Genomic DNA, 15,711 nt, shown 5'->3' with positions numbered 1-15,711 from the left:
ACAAAACACATGGCAGTTGTATTCACAGAGATATTTTAAAAGTTTTACTCAGTGGTTCTGCTGGTCCATCATACCACAAGGTTCCAATCAGCTGATCAGCACAGTAGGGATCACACCTGATCTCTGCCTTCAACCAGCTTGCAAAATTATTATGTAGATGTTGTTTGTTTGTTTCTATCTGCCTGTTGGTGGTTGATTTGTCAGAGTGCCAGGCTTCCAGGAATTCTCTAGCTTTTTTGGATTTAGCTTGGTTTAAGATGCTCAGTTTCTCCATTGAAACTATGGTTACGTCTGTTCATCTGTTGTGTGATTAAGGAATTTTCATCCTGTTTTCTGACTGCTAGTTGGTGTTTATTTTTTGTATTGGCTGGATTGTATTATTTTTATTTCTTGTTTCTAAATTTTGAACTCAGGTCTATCAGGAGTAGACAATATATGAACACTTATTTATAATAAATAAGCAACTTTAAAGTTTTGGAGAAACTTAAAATAGGTGAAAACCACTTCAAAAATTTCCAAAAAACACATTTACTGAATGTGCAGGCAGAAACTGCTCTGCAACCATAATCATTCTTCCTGGGAATGGAAAAGAAAAAAAAATCATTCTATATATAGACTAAAGGTGTACTTTTTGATTTGGGTGCACATTACATGAACTAGCTACTACACTCATAGAACAGCTTGTGCACAAATTGTTTTATACATCCCTAGTGACTATTACCATTTAATCAAAATGGTTGAAAGATAACTATCTCAAGGGAGCAAGACATCTTCTAATATATCAAGCGGTCTTTTAGTAGAATGAATGAAAGGCGCTGGGAAGCCCTTTTAATCCTGCCTCCTTCCTGTAAGATTCAATCTGTAATGTTTCTTCTATGATCACTTCCGAACTCTTTTATATACTTTCAATTTTGCTTCACTTATAATAAACAAGACTATAGCTTAGGTCAAACTATACTTCAATGTATTTCAATTAATGTATGTAATTGAATATTAATGCTGAACTCATTTTTAATCTCTTCAGAATGGCAAAAGTGGACATTATTGATCTCATTTCTCTCATTGGAAAAGAAGAGGAAACCTGATGAAATAGATTCCTACAGCTTCTTGTAGATCAGAGGTCTTCAAACTTGGCAGCTTTAAGACTTATGGACTTCAACTCCCAGAATTCCCAGATGTTGGCTAGAGAATTCTGGGACCTGAAGTCCACAAGTCTTAAAGCTGCCAAGATTGGAGACCTCTGTTGTAGATTCATAAAGCTTGCCTACTGACAGAATAGGTTTTCCAGCAGAATAGTCTTTCCCTGATTCTGAAATCTCTCACAAAGTGCTGGGTGACCTTCGAGAGCCAATCTGGGAGACCCATAGAAGGAACAGAGGAGAGCAAACAAATGGAAATATGTATCGTATAGCAATCTGCTTGCATAACATTGTGTACGCTACTTTTTAATTGATATGTTAGTTAAAAATATAAAATGAGAATTTGACTAAACAACTAGTCTAACAGTTGCGTTTAGCATTTGCATTAATGTATAATTTACTTTAACCTTAAGAGTAAGATATATTTCCTATATTACATTGGAGATGTGCTTTTATATTATACTGGAGCCTTACACTCCTTGCTGCACCCTAGTTTTTATTTTATGAATTACCAAAAGTTATGTTTTCCTATATTCTGATGTAAAAAGTTATAAAACACGCTGTTCTGACTGTTTGGAGTGTTCCCAATCAGTTATTATTAATGCATTTATTTGATAATACAGATATTTAAGAAGAAGAGCACTGTTTTCTTTTTGAGATGGCAATTGTCAGTAAACAACAGAATCTAATGATAAAAGTTGAATTTATTAATAAATACCTCTTTGTGTCTTTGTAGAGCGGGGACAATGCAATTAAGATTTTGAAGCCAGCCAGTCCAAAGTAGTAAGAAACATTTCTGAAAAGTTGATGTTTTGTAATTACAGTATTGGTTTTGAGGAATGAATAATGAAAAGTGAATATATTACGCAAGCTGAAGCATTAATATTCACATTTTGACACTATGTTTGACAGCCATGGTGGATATTTATGTCAGAGTTTGGAACCAGGATGAGATGTTTGCTCTAATCCTATTTTTCTCATTTTAAATCTCCCAGAAAACAACAGATAAGCAGCCTTAAAGTCTATAAAAGGAAAGAAATGTAACTACTAAAGTAAACTGGCTGAGTTATAACAATGAGGGATTCTGAGAGATTATTCAAGCTATTAAAATTAGAGACTTCAAACAAGTGAAATCATGGAGCCCTTGGCACTTTCTGAGTTTGGTTGTTTTCTTGCAGTCATTTCATTACCTGGCTAGGTAACATTTTCAGTGCTAAAAGGGAGTGGGAATTCTCTCTGTGTATATACAGTACCTTCTCTGTCATTGCTGGTGAGGATGATATTTTCTTCTTTGTGGTTCCTTGATTAGGCTGCTGTTCACTGCTTTATTGTTAGTCTGAGCTGATAGATCCTTGGTTAGGGTATTGTTTACAGTTTGATTATTTGTCTGGTGTTGCTCCTGGTGTTAATTCCTGCTTTTCTGGGTGTTGATTACTGGTGAGGAGGTGTTCTGGTTGTGATGCTCACCATTTCTCAGTTGAAACTATGGTTAATTTTGTCCATGTGTTGTGAAATTAAAGAGTCTTCATCATCTTACTTAGTTGGTTTGTGGGCTATGGTGATGCCATGTGGTGGTAATAATCTGTTGGCTGTTTCTGAGGTTTTTTTAATGTATTGCAGTGCTATTCTTTTCATAGCTTGTGTTGGTTGAGTGGTCAGGCACTTTTTGATAAAGTTGTGTGTGTATCCATCCATTGGAAGATGTTGTATTGGTAATCTGTTTCTTTTTTTCTGATGTTCTGGGTTGGTAAAGTGTGTTTGGGTTTGCCTGAATATTATTGAATGCTTCTCTTATGGAATGCTTCTCTTGTGGGCAGTTGGGTTGTTACTTTGGTATGGGAGCACTTGATTGGTGTAGGTTGTATATCCATATATATCCACATAAGTTAAATTATATCCACAACTCCAATGAACTGAGACATGTTACTGTAGGGATGTGGACTAAAATTTAACATTGCTCTACATGTTAAATGACAAATCCTTCAATGATTATCTATATATAATTCATAACTTGCAGCTACTAAATTCTTAAACTGTGTTTATCTCGAAAGAATGCATGCATAACAAATTTTCCTTATAACAAAATTATTAGAAGATAGTTAAGTAATCTTTTTGATTAGAAGTCCCAATATTTTATAAGAACTAGGAGATCCAGGTTCAAATCCTCATTCATATCTTTGTAATTCTTATATGTCAACAATAAAAGCCCGGGAAACACGTTTCAGTTCATTGACTAATTCTCTGATACATGAATGATTAAACTGTTGACTACTTCCGCTATTTTCACAATCTCTTTCTCTCTCTCTCTCTCTCACACACACACATACGTTTGATCACTTTTCAGTGAAAACATTTTTCAGAAATATAAAGTTATTAATTTATTAATAAAGGGTTATTAATTATATTTGTGCTTTGATTTTTTTTGCCTTTCCCTGGAAAACTTGTTTCCATACTTCTCTGGATCATCTATATTGTTTCTTAGAAAAGAGTCTGCTAACTTCATTCAAATGGAAAAATGTTTGCATTCATTGTTTTTATATAGAGGAAAGCTTTCTATTCTTTCTTGAAGTGCTTCTCAACAACTAATGTATTTCTTACCATGACTTCCCTAGAAGACTTTTAAATTAGTTAATTTATTTCTTGAGAAATGTAAATTGGTTTAAAAGAGATTCAATGAACTCAATTTAAGTATCAATGCTGTTGTTATCATTGTAAAGAAGAATCATACAAGAGTAGATTACTTGCACTGCACATTGTTGGATTTATGCCTGGAGTTCCATGCTGTCTTTGGGAGTTCTCTATTATTTATGAAATGGTGCTAGCTTTTTGTCTTTGATCTGCTCTGAAGACTGGGCAAGAAAGATTTTGCTTTCTGAACCCTTTCGGGTGTATCTTGTAGATTTTTGGCTGGTAATCACAAATAATATAATTTAACCTATCATGTACCGGTTTATAGAGATCTTCTGTTTTTACACATTGAAGAGCAATGTACATTCTTCAATATCTAATTGGCTATGCTGCACACATGAAAGAAACATACAAAAACATGGGACTTTTATTGAAGCATATCCAGTATACCAAGTACATCTGGAATATCCATGGAGATTTAATAGTGGCTCTGCTGTTTGGAATGCAACTTGGATATACCAAGTGCTGTTGTTACCTATGCAAATGGAATAGCCACGCAAGAGTCTCAATATATTAAAAAGAAATGGCCATTCTAAAAAAATTTGGTTCCAGGACAGAAAAAGTGGCACATGAACCACTTGTTGTCCTGACAAAGTTATTTTTTGCCTCCACTATGACATAAAATTCAGACTGATTAAAATTTTGTTTCCACAAGGATTTTTGTTGATAAGGGGTCCAAAGATTTGTTAGTGGGGCCAGAGAAAATTGCCTAGAAAAAGATCAAGGATGTCATTGAGAATTGTCTTGGTAACTACAGAGCACAAAAGTACATTCAGCTGGCTAAAAAACGTCGTACAGTATACATCAAGTGCAACATGTCACTGAATATTCATTTTCTGCATTCACACTTGGACTTCTTGCCTGAAAATTTAATTACAGTCAGGAACAAACATGATGAAAGGTTTTACCAGGGCATTGCCACAATGGAAAAACGGTACCAGGGCAATGGTAATCCATCAATGCAGGCTGATTATTGTTGGACACTTCAGCAAGATGCATCAGACACTGAGTACAAATGAAAATCAACAGCAAAACACTTTTAGTCCTGTTGAACTCATGCAACATATTGTAAATGTTATACAATTAAATACATTATAGCCATTAAAAGTTAACTGCAGTAGGAAAGGGTCTATCAAAATCACCAAAGGTTTTTCAGGAAGCAAATATTTTGAAAAAATGTGTTCTCCAGTGACATTATATTCCCTAACTTTGAATAACATTGCTTTACTTGCATCATCTGAGCATAAAATACTGAGCTGATGAAGTCAAACATTAAAATGTCAGTTGCATGATGGTATAGAATACTGTCTTGGCCAACTCAGTTGTGACAAAACAACCACATTGTTATTGGAAATAGACCTTCCGATGAGGTCTAAGAGTGTGAATAATTTCATTTCTTCATTTGAGAGTTATTTTCTCTAGGCAGATTTATTGTCAGGAACAAGAAACCAGAATGATATTGTGAGCTAATCAAGATTATTTCTTTATTGTTGCATGCCTATTCATAAGTATCTTGCCAGATTGACTGCATTCTCTTGTAAATGGTCAGATAAGGCTTCAGGGATTCTGGGGAAGATAAGATCTGGACTGCTTCCTGCTGTGCAAGAACCCTTAGCTTGACCTCCTCTTGACACCTCCCCCTACTCTAGGATGTCTTTCATTCTCTAATGGAACAAGAGAAGGATTGTCCTGCTGGATAGAACCATGCTTCTTTTGCTTTCTGAAGCTTTCCCATGATACTTCTTTATATATCTTTTCCCTCCCCCCCACCACTGCTTTCTCTTTGCTATCTACAGAAATTTTTCTCTCAATCTGTCCTCCAAAGAAAGTCAGATTCAAACATTATAGACTCTCAGCCTAATCAGAAAGTCCTGACCAGCTTATTAAATGGCTTAAGATAGTAGATTTTGTCAGGACTATGTTATACCAACAAAGGCAGCTCAGTTATTGACTGAATCCTGCATATAATTCATCCTCCTACAGATGTTTTTTTTTTTTTAAGATTGATGTCAAGGTTACCTAGCAACTTTATCTCAACAGGGATAAGTGGTCCTTATTCCAATCTCTCTTGAATTTCTCTAGCAACCTTTAATGTAAAGATAAGAATTTTGGATGAAGAAAAATTGTAAATGTATATGGTAAACCAAATTAAGTGTTGTTATCAGTGGCTTAAAGAATTAATCAAGAGAAAATCTGTTGTGCCATTTTGGAAACTGAGCAGCCATATAACTGTAGCCATTTTAGTTCATTAACACACAGTATGTTAAAATATAAATTGCTGAATATCACAGAAGCAGACAAGCAAGTACTTTATTCAAAATTTCACAAGAAAACATTAACAAAAATGAGTGTCATAGTTTAAGGCTAACTATAGTGAATCTCTTATAATGTATATCTGCATTTCTTCAAAAGAGATTGGAACCAGGACTACAGTAGGAGAAATATCATGAGGGAAAACACATTTCAAGTCAATCTATAGCCGTGATGGTGAACCTATGGCATGCGTGCCCGAAGTGGGACAAGGAGCTATGTTGCCTGGCATATGCGATGTCACCTGTTCCTCTTCTCGGTTTCTGGTGTGCATGCACGCACGACAATCAGCTGGCCTTTTTGCATGCAGCAGTGCTGGAAACTGGAAGAGCTGGTCTTCCGTTTTCCTGCGTGAGCAAGCATGCTGGCCAACTGATCATTGCGCGCGCATGCTTGCCAGAAACCGAGAAGAGTAGCTGGCTGAAACCGGAAGTTCAGTATCTGAAACCAGAAGTTAATCTTCAGCACGCTCATGCACCCTGGGCAGCTCCTCTTCTGGGTTTTGACCCAGACGCGCGAGCACTCCCTTTTGGGCACTGGGTGCCGAAAAGGTTCACCATCACTGACCTATAGTTTTTTGCACCAACTATAAACAAAGAAATGGGAATTCTGGATTTTGCTGGAGAAAAGGCAGAATTTTCCAACAATGGAAATGTGGATGTAGGGTAGATGAGAAAGTACTTAATGTAGGGTAGATGAGAAAGAACCATATCCTAAAAAATTCCAGATCAGTGAACATTAGTGGACACAAAGAAGTCATGAATTAGAAAATCTTTTGAAAGAGTAGGGGATTACAATGGCATTTAAAATTTATTGATTTTTATATTATAACATTAACAGTTCAGTGATTTATGACCATTTGTACATGTACTACTGTTGCAGCATCCCCACAGTCACGTGATCAAAATTCAGCTGCTTGGCAGCTGACTCAAATTTATGATGGTCGTTGTTTCCCGGGGTCATGTGATCACCTTTTACAACCTTCTGACAAGCAAAATCAATGGGGAAGCCAGATTAATTTAACAACCGTGTTACTAATTTAACAACTGTGGCAAGAAAGATTATAAAATGGGGCAAAACTCACTTAACAACTCTCACACTTAGCAACAGAAATGGTTTTAAACTGAGGACTACCTGTATTGCAAAAGAGTACTGTACTAAAGAATTTGTGAAGGCCACTTTATTGAATATCTTTTGGGATAGATTGTAATTTTTTCAGCTCAAAAATTAACATTTCTGAGCATTTGTCAGAAAAAAGTCATCTTCTGAGAATTTCAGCTTGGTTTTTTAGCATATTTAAACAGTCAAAATGAGCACATTGAATTAAGCTTGAAACTAGTATCAGACAGATGTAGATATGCATCTGTCAGTAGCTGGCAGGCATCATTCTGCGCTACCTGAATTTTTCAAGCCATTGTCAAGATTCACTTCGAGAAATCCAAAAGTTTGCTAGTTTATTTACACTCTGCTGATACCTAATTAATTCACTCTGCTGATACCTATTTGCTTAATTCTATGTGGAATTAGTATTTATTGTGCATCTAATTCTGGAATCTGTGGGGATTCCTTCCCTTGACACTGATTGTGCAAAGGTATTTTTTAACATTTTGAAATTAAGGATTTATTTACATACTTAAGCAATGTTCCAAATATTTTAAAATTGATCAGGTTGCTATAAAAAAAAATCAAGAATGCTATATAAGAGATTTCAAAACAATTCTACAGTGTTAGCATGGTTGTTCATAATAAAGAGATCACTCAAGTATGACTTTTGCTTTTTTTTTCGTCTTTCCCATTGACCAACAGAGCTATAGTTGTAACCTATGTGTGTATATGTCAGAGTTTGCAGCTATCCAACCAGCGCACAAGTAAATAATTCAGCAGGATTCATTTATAGAAGAAACTTCTTTATATACAACAATATAAAGCATGATGCATGTATACAATACCCATGCAGCAGAAGCCAGAACCAGAACTCAGAATCCAGAAGCACAGAATACCAAATCAATATTCCAAGGACAAACTAACTCTTATATACAGACCAGTTAAGCTAAGCCATGCCCAGGCTCCGAGCCATCTCCCATGGCTCACAACAGATCCTGTTTCTTAGTCATCAAACAGTTCCCATTGGCTGACTTGTTATAGCTATCCCAGCTCATAATTTCTTATACACTGGCAGCATATACACACACACACACACACACACACACACACACACACACATATATATATATATATATACACACACACATATATATATATATATATATATATATATATATATATATATATATATATATATATATATATATATATATATATATATATATATATATATATATATGAATCTCACCCTGAATGCTGAAAAGAAAGGAAAACTATGGTCTTAAAAAAAGAAGTTCCTGATTCAGTGTTCAGCTTACTATAAACTTTCCTAAACTAATTTGTCAAAATAAAGAATGCATGAGAATCCTGGTGGGATTCCAGCTGGAAATTTCTGAAACACTACAGCAGCCAGAAACTTGTCTTTTAAATACACCGAACATTTTCCCAAGGAGCTCCTCAACATACTGAAGCAGCTACAAAATTTGGTCCCCTAAGACAAGTCCAATTATTCTAGAATCTCCATCTGTATGCTGGTTGATTTTTTCTTATTTAAATAAATCCTCTAAATCCCTTGAAATAAAAACATCTACCAGTGAAAAAAGAGGAAATAAATGTGCCTCTCTCCTCAATGATAAATCACTACATGTATATCTGGAATCAGGTAGAAGACAAGGTGTTCAAATAGCTTTTATGACTGCCAAATGTAGTCTCCACAGAGACTTTAAAAACATGTTAGCATGCAAATGGATTCTAACCTTGTACCTTATATATGCTTCCACAATCTGATCCAGCAATTCCTCATAGTACTTAATTGGTGACAATTGTATCCCCATTGTATTATAGCTTTCAACAAAAAAAACCCCACAGGATATTATTCTACTGCATACACAGGAAGATAATATTCTTTTAGCAATATAGTAAAGTAGGTTCAACATTTTAAAGCTGGATTTATATTCCCAAATAGTGAAATTTTGCAACCAAAAGAAGATGAAATCTTCTCTTAATGGATTTTAATGATTTTGCAAAATGGCACAGAAATCATTGATATAAATGATATTCTTACATGTGTTTAGCTAATGAAATTGTGATCCTGTCAACTGTACACAGTGCAGGGGTGTCAAACTCACGGCATCACAGTGGCATCACGTGATGTATTGCGACTTTTCCCCCCTTCACTAAACCGGGCATGGGCATGACACATCCGGCCCATGGGCTGCAAGTTTGACACGCCTGACAAAGTGCTAACTTAAGAAGTAAGGGACCATTTATCAACAAAATGGTTGGGATCAGAGTTTTCAGAAAATTGGACCCCATCTTTTATCTACACTTAGAAAGGCACGATATCAGTGACGCTCTGATAGGATAGTAACTCAATCCATGAAAGAAATCTTAAGTCAGTCCTTGTTTTATGCAAATAAATAAATACATGAATCAATTTGTAAATAATTCAGTTTAAAAACCATTATGTTAAAAAAAAAAAGCAGGCTTCATTAGTATTTTAGGTAAAGATGTAGAGTGCAGGGTAGCACTTACATAACACTTAAATGCAGTCTGTTGTTTTGCTGCTGGGAAGGAAAAATTTGTGTAAGGTAGTAGACTACTATTATTATTATCATCACATTTTATGTTATCTATTTTGTTTGCTTGATTTAGGGAAATGGAATGGGGAGAGGCTGTCATGAGTTATACTGCAACAAGAAGATAGGTGTGTTTGAAGCAGAGATTAAATTAAATAACTTTATTGTCATTGTACGTGTATACACAGTATACCCATACAACAAAATTCACTTAACACCCAACGATCAGGTCCAACACACATAAAAATCCCCAAACACACTCCCACCCACCACAATTCTCCACTCCTAAACCACCCAATCATCCACACAACAGACCAAATAGTACTGTCCAACAGCTCACTGATGGTGACCCTTTAGTTCATTGTTGAGTGCAATTATTGCTCTGGGATAAAACTATTCAGAAAAAGGGCGTTGGTCCTACCTGATACGCCCGTTCTCTCCCGCGGGAGGGAACGGCAGGCAGCGCGGGTAAACTCAGTCAGTAGACCAATCAGGACCGGGTCTGCAATGACGTTTAGCCCCGCCCTTCCTGCTGCTCTCTTCAGTTTATCGGCGAGGTAATCACTGCAGACTGTTGCGTGTCTCCTGCTGATAGAAAGGAAAGGTGAGTACGACCCACCCCACCCCGACACCCGAAGGCGCAGCCCCAATAGGGAGGGGGCTGCCTGCCGTTCCCTCCCGCGGGAGAGAACGGGCGTATCAGGTAGGACCAACGCCCTTTCTCCTCCCTGGTTGGGAACGGCAGGCAGCGCGGGACATACCAAAGCTTGATGTCCAACGGGAGGGCAGTACTCGGGCGAGCCGCAGATCAGGAAACATGAACCCGTTGTAGGACCCGTCTGCTGAACGCCGCATCAGCCGACGCGTAGGCATCCAGACGGTAGTGTCTAATAAAAGGTGTCGGGGTAGACCAAGTCGCCGCTTTGCAGACTTCTTCCAAGGACGCTTGAGTAGCCCAAGCCGCGGAGGTGGCTGCACTCCTGGTGGAATGTGCAGTCACCCTGTTGGGGACCGCAAGCGACTGTGACTCATAAGAGAAGGCAATTGTGGCCCGGATCCATCGGCCCAAGGTCGGAGCAGACACCTTGATCCCCATCGTGGTAGGTTGGAACGAGACGAATAAAGCCTCGGTTTTGCGAAAGGAGGCAGAACGAGAAAGGTATATCCGCAAAGCCCTACGGACGTCGAGCTTGTGCCACTGTTCCTCGAGCCGGTGGGACGGGCGAGGGCAAAAATTGGGCAAGGCGACCTCCTGTGATCGATGGTATACAGAATTCACTTTGGGAAGGAACGTGGGGTCCAAACGGAGGACCACCTTGTCGTGATGGAAAACACATAAGTCTTGTCGGATCGACAAGGCGGCCAGTTCGGAAATGCGACGAGCGGATGTAATCGCCACCAAAAACGAAACTTTAAAGGAGAGAAATTTCAGGGAAGTCGTCCGGAGAGGTTCGAAGGGCGATTGAGTGAGAGAGGACAAGACCTTTGAGAGATCCCAGGTAGGGAAACGGTGAATGACCGGGGGGCTCAAGTTGGAAGCGCCCCGCAGAAATTGGCGGATCAGAGGATCCTTGGTAACAGTTGTCAGAGAAGCACATGCGGAGATGGAAGCCAAGGCCGCTACCTGCCGCCTCAGGGTAGAAGGGGCAAGGCCAGAGTCGAAGCCTTCCTGGAGAAAACCGATGACGTGCTCAACCGAGGGCGAAGTCGGACAAACCTGGCGGGCCGAGCACCATGATGAAAAGGAGCGCCAGGTAGACTCGTAGATACGAGCTGTGGAGGGGCGCCGCGCCGCCTGGATGGTTTTGATGGCGGCAGGGGGGATATTGGCCCTCGTCAAGAATCCCCGCTCAGTCTCCAGGCGGTTAACTGTAGCCATTGGGGCTCTGGGTGGACCAGAGCCCCCTGCAGAAGGCAAATTCGCTCGTCCGGTATTCGCCATGGACTGGCCGTGGACAGGGAGACCAGGTCCGAAAACCAGGGCCGGCGAGGCCAATGAGGAGCTATGAGGATCAGCTCCGACTTCTCCTGTAGGAGTTTCCTGAGGACCCGTGCGATGAGAGGCAGGGGGGGGAAGGCATAAAGAAGCACCCCCCGGGGCCAGGGAGAGCGAAGGGCATCCACCGCCTCTGCTCCTGGGGACGGGAATCTGGAAAGGAAATGAGGGACCTGATGGTTGGAGTGGGAAGCGAACAAGTCAACCTTGGGAAGGCCAAAGCGGTGAGAAAGGTCCAGAAAGAGGTCAGGGTGAAGCTGCCATTCAGAATGGTCCACCCAATTGCGGCTAAGAGAATCAGCCTGAACGTTAGATTTGCCAGAAATGTGAGAAGCCGTCAGAGAGGCCAAGTGAGTCTCGGCCCAGAGGCCGAGTTGTAAGGATTCGTGAAAGAGGGATCTAGAGCGGGTGCCACCCTGCCTGTTAACGTGGGCCTTGGCGGAAACATTATCGGTTAACACAAGAACGTGCTTGCCCTGAAGAAGGGGAAGGAAATGACGTAAGGCGAGAAAAATCGCCCGTAATTCCAGAAAATTAATAGAGGAGTCCTTCTCCGCTGCGGTCCAAAGGCCCTGAACCATATGGGAATCTAAGTGCGCCCCCCAGCCGGAAAGGCTCGCATCAGTCGTAAGAACAGACCGATGAGGTTCTCGAAACAGGGTGCCATTGGCAATAGCCGAAGAAGACCACCATTTTAGAGAGTCCAAAACCTTCGAAGGAAGGGAGACTTTGCGCAACGAGGAAACAGATAGAGAACGCTGAAAGGGAAGAAGGAACCATTGGAGGCGCCTGCTATGTAAGCGGGACCAGGGGACGATGTCGAAGGAGGACACCATTTTCCCCAGAAGACGGGAGAGAGCAAGAACAGACATGGGCCGGCCGTCCAGACATTGAGAAGCCAGGTCAGATAAGCTGGCCTGACGCGACGGGGAAAGAAACACCATGGACGACACTGTGTCGATGACAGCCCCTAAATGCTGGAGACGGGTCGAAGGCGTTAGAGAACTCTTGGCCCAATTGATTAGGAAACCATGAGCTTGAAATAAACGGATAGAAGTAGAGACATCCTGCTGAGCCCCGGGAAGGGAGGAGGAAAGGATGAGAATGTCATCCAAGTAAAATAAAATACGAATGGGAAGGGACCGAATATGAGCGACAAGGGCCGCCATCAATTTAGTGAAGACTCTGGGCGCAGAGGAAAGGCCGAAAGGGAGAGCCCTATATTGATAGTGAGAGCCCCTAAAGTAAAAACGGAGAAATTTACGGTGGGGTGGAAAAATGGGGACATGCAAATAGGCCTCGGTCAGGTCGACCGAGGCAAGGAAATCACCTTCACGAATGCACTCCAAGATGGTGTGAAGGGAGTGCATTTTGAACCGGCGGTATTTTATGAACCGGTTCAAAGATTTCAGGTCCAGTATGGCCCGCCAGCCCCCCGAGGATTTGGGGACAAGAAAGAGGCGAGAGTAAAAACCGGACCTGCGTTCTGATGGAGGAACGGGCTCGATGGCTTTAATTTTAAGAAGGTGAGCAACAGCAGCCTCCATACGGGCACGGGAAGGAGGATCGCGAGAGAGAGAACAGGGGACGAAAACCCGAGGAGGAGGTGAACTAAACTCCAAACGAAGACCCTCCCGAACAGTAGAACAAACCCAAAGATCAGAGGTAGTGGCGTCCCAGGCACTGGAAAAAAAGGAAAGACGGCCCCCTACCAAGTAGTCTGGAATTCCTTTAACGAGATTTGCGGAAGGGGCGGCCTCTGCCGCCGCGGGGAAACCGTCTCGGGGGGAATCTGGGATGGGATCTGACCTGAAAGTCCTGGTTCTGCATTCCTCTGGAGGGGAAGCTGCGAGAGGAGCGGTTGTAGGAGGTGCCGCTGTCAGATGGACGAAAGGACTGGGCCCGATAATAAGGCTGTTGACGAAAATCCGATCTACGGGAAACAACTGGAAAAATTTTCTTGTGATCCCTGGTTTCCACCAAAATAGGGTCGAGGGCGGAGCCAAAGAGGGACCTACCCTCGTAAGGAGAAGCTGCCAGACGCCATTTACTCCTGGCATCAGCCTGCCAATGGCGGAGCCAGAGGAGCCTCCTGGAGGAGACGGAAGACCCCATGGCCTTGGCTGAAAAGCGAGCCGTGTTGAGGGTGGCGTCAGCCGAAAATTCCATTGCGGCCAGAATTTTATTAATGTCTTGGTGGGAGCGTGTGTCAGAGGCCGGGAGGCGGTCCTGCAGCTGCTTCAACCACAAAATGGATGCCCTGTTGAAGAATGATGCCGCCGAAGCGGTTCTTACCGCCCATGCAGAAGCTTGATGATTTTTGATCAGAGTCCGCTCGGCACGTTTATCCTCAGGACGCAATGACTCCTCAGGAGGGCCAGCAAGATGGGAAGAGGAGGCTAAGGCCACAACAGGAGCATCCACAACCGGCACCTGTAACAAGTCAGAAAAGTCAGTAGGAATAGCATAGAGCTTTTTGTCCTGAGAATTGGGCAAGGGGCCAGTGCCCGGAGAGGCCCATTGTCTCTTTACCACATCCGTGAATAATTTCGGTGCAGGCAAGGTATCCACTCTGCTAGGTTGTTCTGAAAAGAGAGAAGCAGATGGGTCATCAGAGGAGGAAGCCGCTCCCTGGGAAGTGGGAGCAGGCAACATTTTGGTGACAGATAGGGCCTTAAAGAGCAAGGAGCGGAATAGGTGGGGTTTGAAAAGGCCAACGAAGGCAGGTTGATCGGGCTCCAGACCCTCATCATCAGACCATTCTTGGTCCAGGGCAAGGTCCTCAGCGGACAGAGAGGCCTGGCTAGCAGAAGCTGGAGAGCAAGGTCTGTCCAGGTGGGGAGAAGCCGCTCCCCTGTGGGAAAAACCACTGACTTGACTGGCGTAGTCTGCCACCTCCGATTCAGCACGCTGGTTGAGGCCCTCAGAGATCCCCTGGCGTATAGCTGATGATATAAGAGAAGCCAGGGCAGGAGAAATAGAAGAAGGCAAGGATTCCAAGGTAGCAGGGAGGGGAGGTGGTGGAAGGACAGAAGATGGGGGGGAGGGGGGGGAGGAGGGGGGGCTGGCAGACAGAAGAAACAGCAGGTAATGGAGCTTGAATGGTGGATTCATGAGAGAGACCCTCCTGGGGTAGGGTGGCAAACAGAATGGCCGCTGCACTGGAAGAGGGAGAAGCCCCCATTTCAAGGCGATCCGGTGAAAGGGAAGATCTGTGCGTGGCCTGGGGTTGAACATGAATAAGGGCAGCCTGGGAATTAGCATCCAGAGTAGAGGCCTGAGGGGGTTGAACAACAATCTCCTTGGCGGCCTGCAGCTGCGCTTTCTGAACGGCCCGTTCCAACGCCCTGTGCCTACGCTGTTCATCCTTCTTGAGCTGAGATGATTTATGGGGCTTTTTATGGCTCTTCTGAAGCCCTGAAGTGCCCTCCCCAGGATCGCTGTTATGGCGCTTCCTTGAATTACTAGGGACAGTCCCACGGCCAGCTCTGGATGAACGGGAGTCCGCCATCTTGCAAATCAAGTTTTGGCGCGAAGGAGAAAATGGAGGGAAGGCCCCAGTACTCACTGCGCACCACACACGACAAATCAGCGAAAATTCGAAGCGCCAGGAGGCTCGCCAAAAGCTGCTAAGCAAAGGCTTGAGAAATAGCAGCGAAAACGTCAGCAAGGGCGAGAGGGGGCGAGCGCGTTGCAGGACAGGGCTCCGGAGCGAACTCGTGGGCCCAGCCTGATAAGGAGCCAGCCGGCAACCTGATTGACGCTAGGAGCCGTCCAGGGAACAGGAGGAGATTCCAAGCCGAAAGGCCTCTCGATCGCCCAGATAGCTCTTAAAAGAGCTGTTTGTTTGTTTTGCTCTTTTTTTTTTTTTTTTTTTGAAGAACAGCAGGAGACT

General features: G+C 42.4%; 2 protein-coding genes across 4 annotated transcripts in view; both read right to left on the bottom strand.

Moving 5' to 3' along the window:
- Nucleotides 1-15,711, bottom strand: part of KCNQ5 (potassium voltage-gated channel subfamily Q member 5) — a 340,121-nt gene that overhangs the window by 107,475 nt on the left and 216,935 nt on the right. The window lies entirely within an intron of this gene.
- Nucleotides 10,247-11,950, bottom strand: LOC117654582 (uncharacterized). Of its 2 annotated transcripts, none has more exons than XM_034401325.3 (2): nucleotides 10,582-11,950; nucleotides 10,247-10,408 (listed from the first exon to the last, which is right to left on the bottom strand). In XM_034401325.3, exon 1 carries the CDS (start codon nucleotides 11,760-11,762, stop codon nucleotides 10,629-10,631), a length of 1,134 nt encoding a protein of 377 aa, XP_034257216.2. In that variant the 5' UTR covers nucleotides 11,763-11,950; the 3' UTR covers nucleotides 10,247-10,408; nucleotides 10,582-10,628. The 2 variants fall into 2 exon arrangements, with proteins under 2 accessions (XP_034257216.2, XP_034257215.2); XM_034401324.3 differs by having other exon boundaries at nucleotides 10,247-10,405.

The sequence above is a fragment of the Pantherophis guttatus genome, chromosome 1 (genome assembly GCF_059756535.1).
Source record: "Pantherophis guttatus breed Tessera chromosome 1, ASM5975653v1, whole genome shotgun sequence".
NCBI lineage: Eukaryota > Metazoa > Chordata > Lepidosauria > Squamata > Colubridae > Pantherophis > Pantherophis guttatus.
This window is presented reverse-complemented; position numbering and strand designations above follow the sequence as displayed.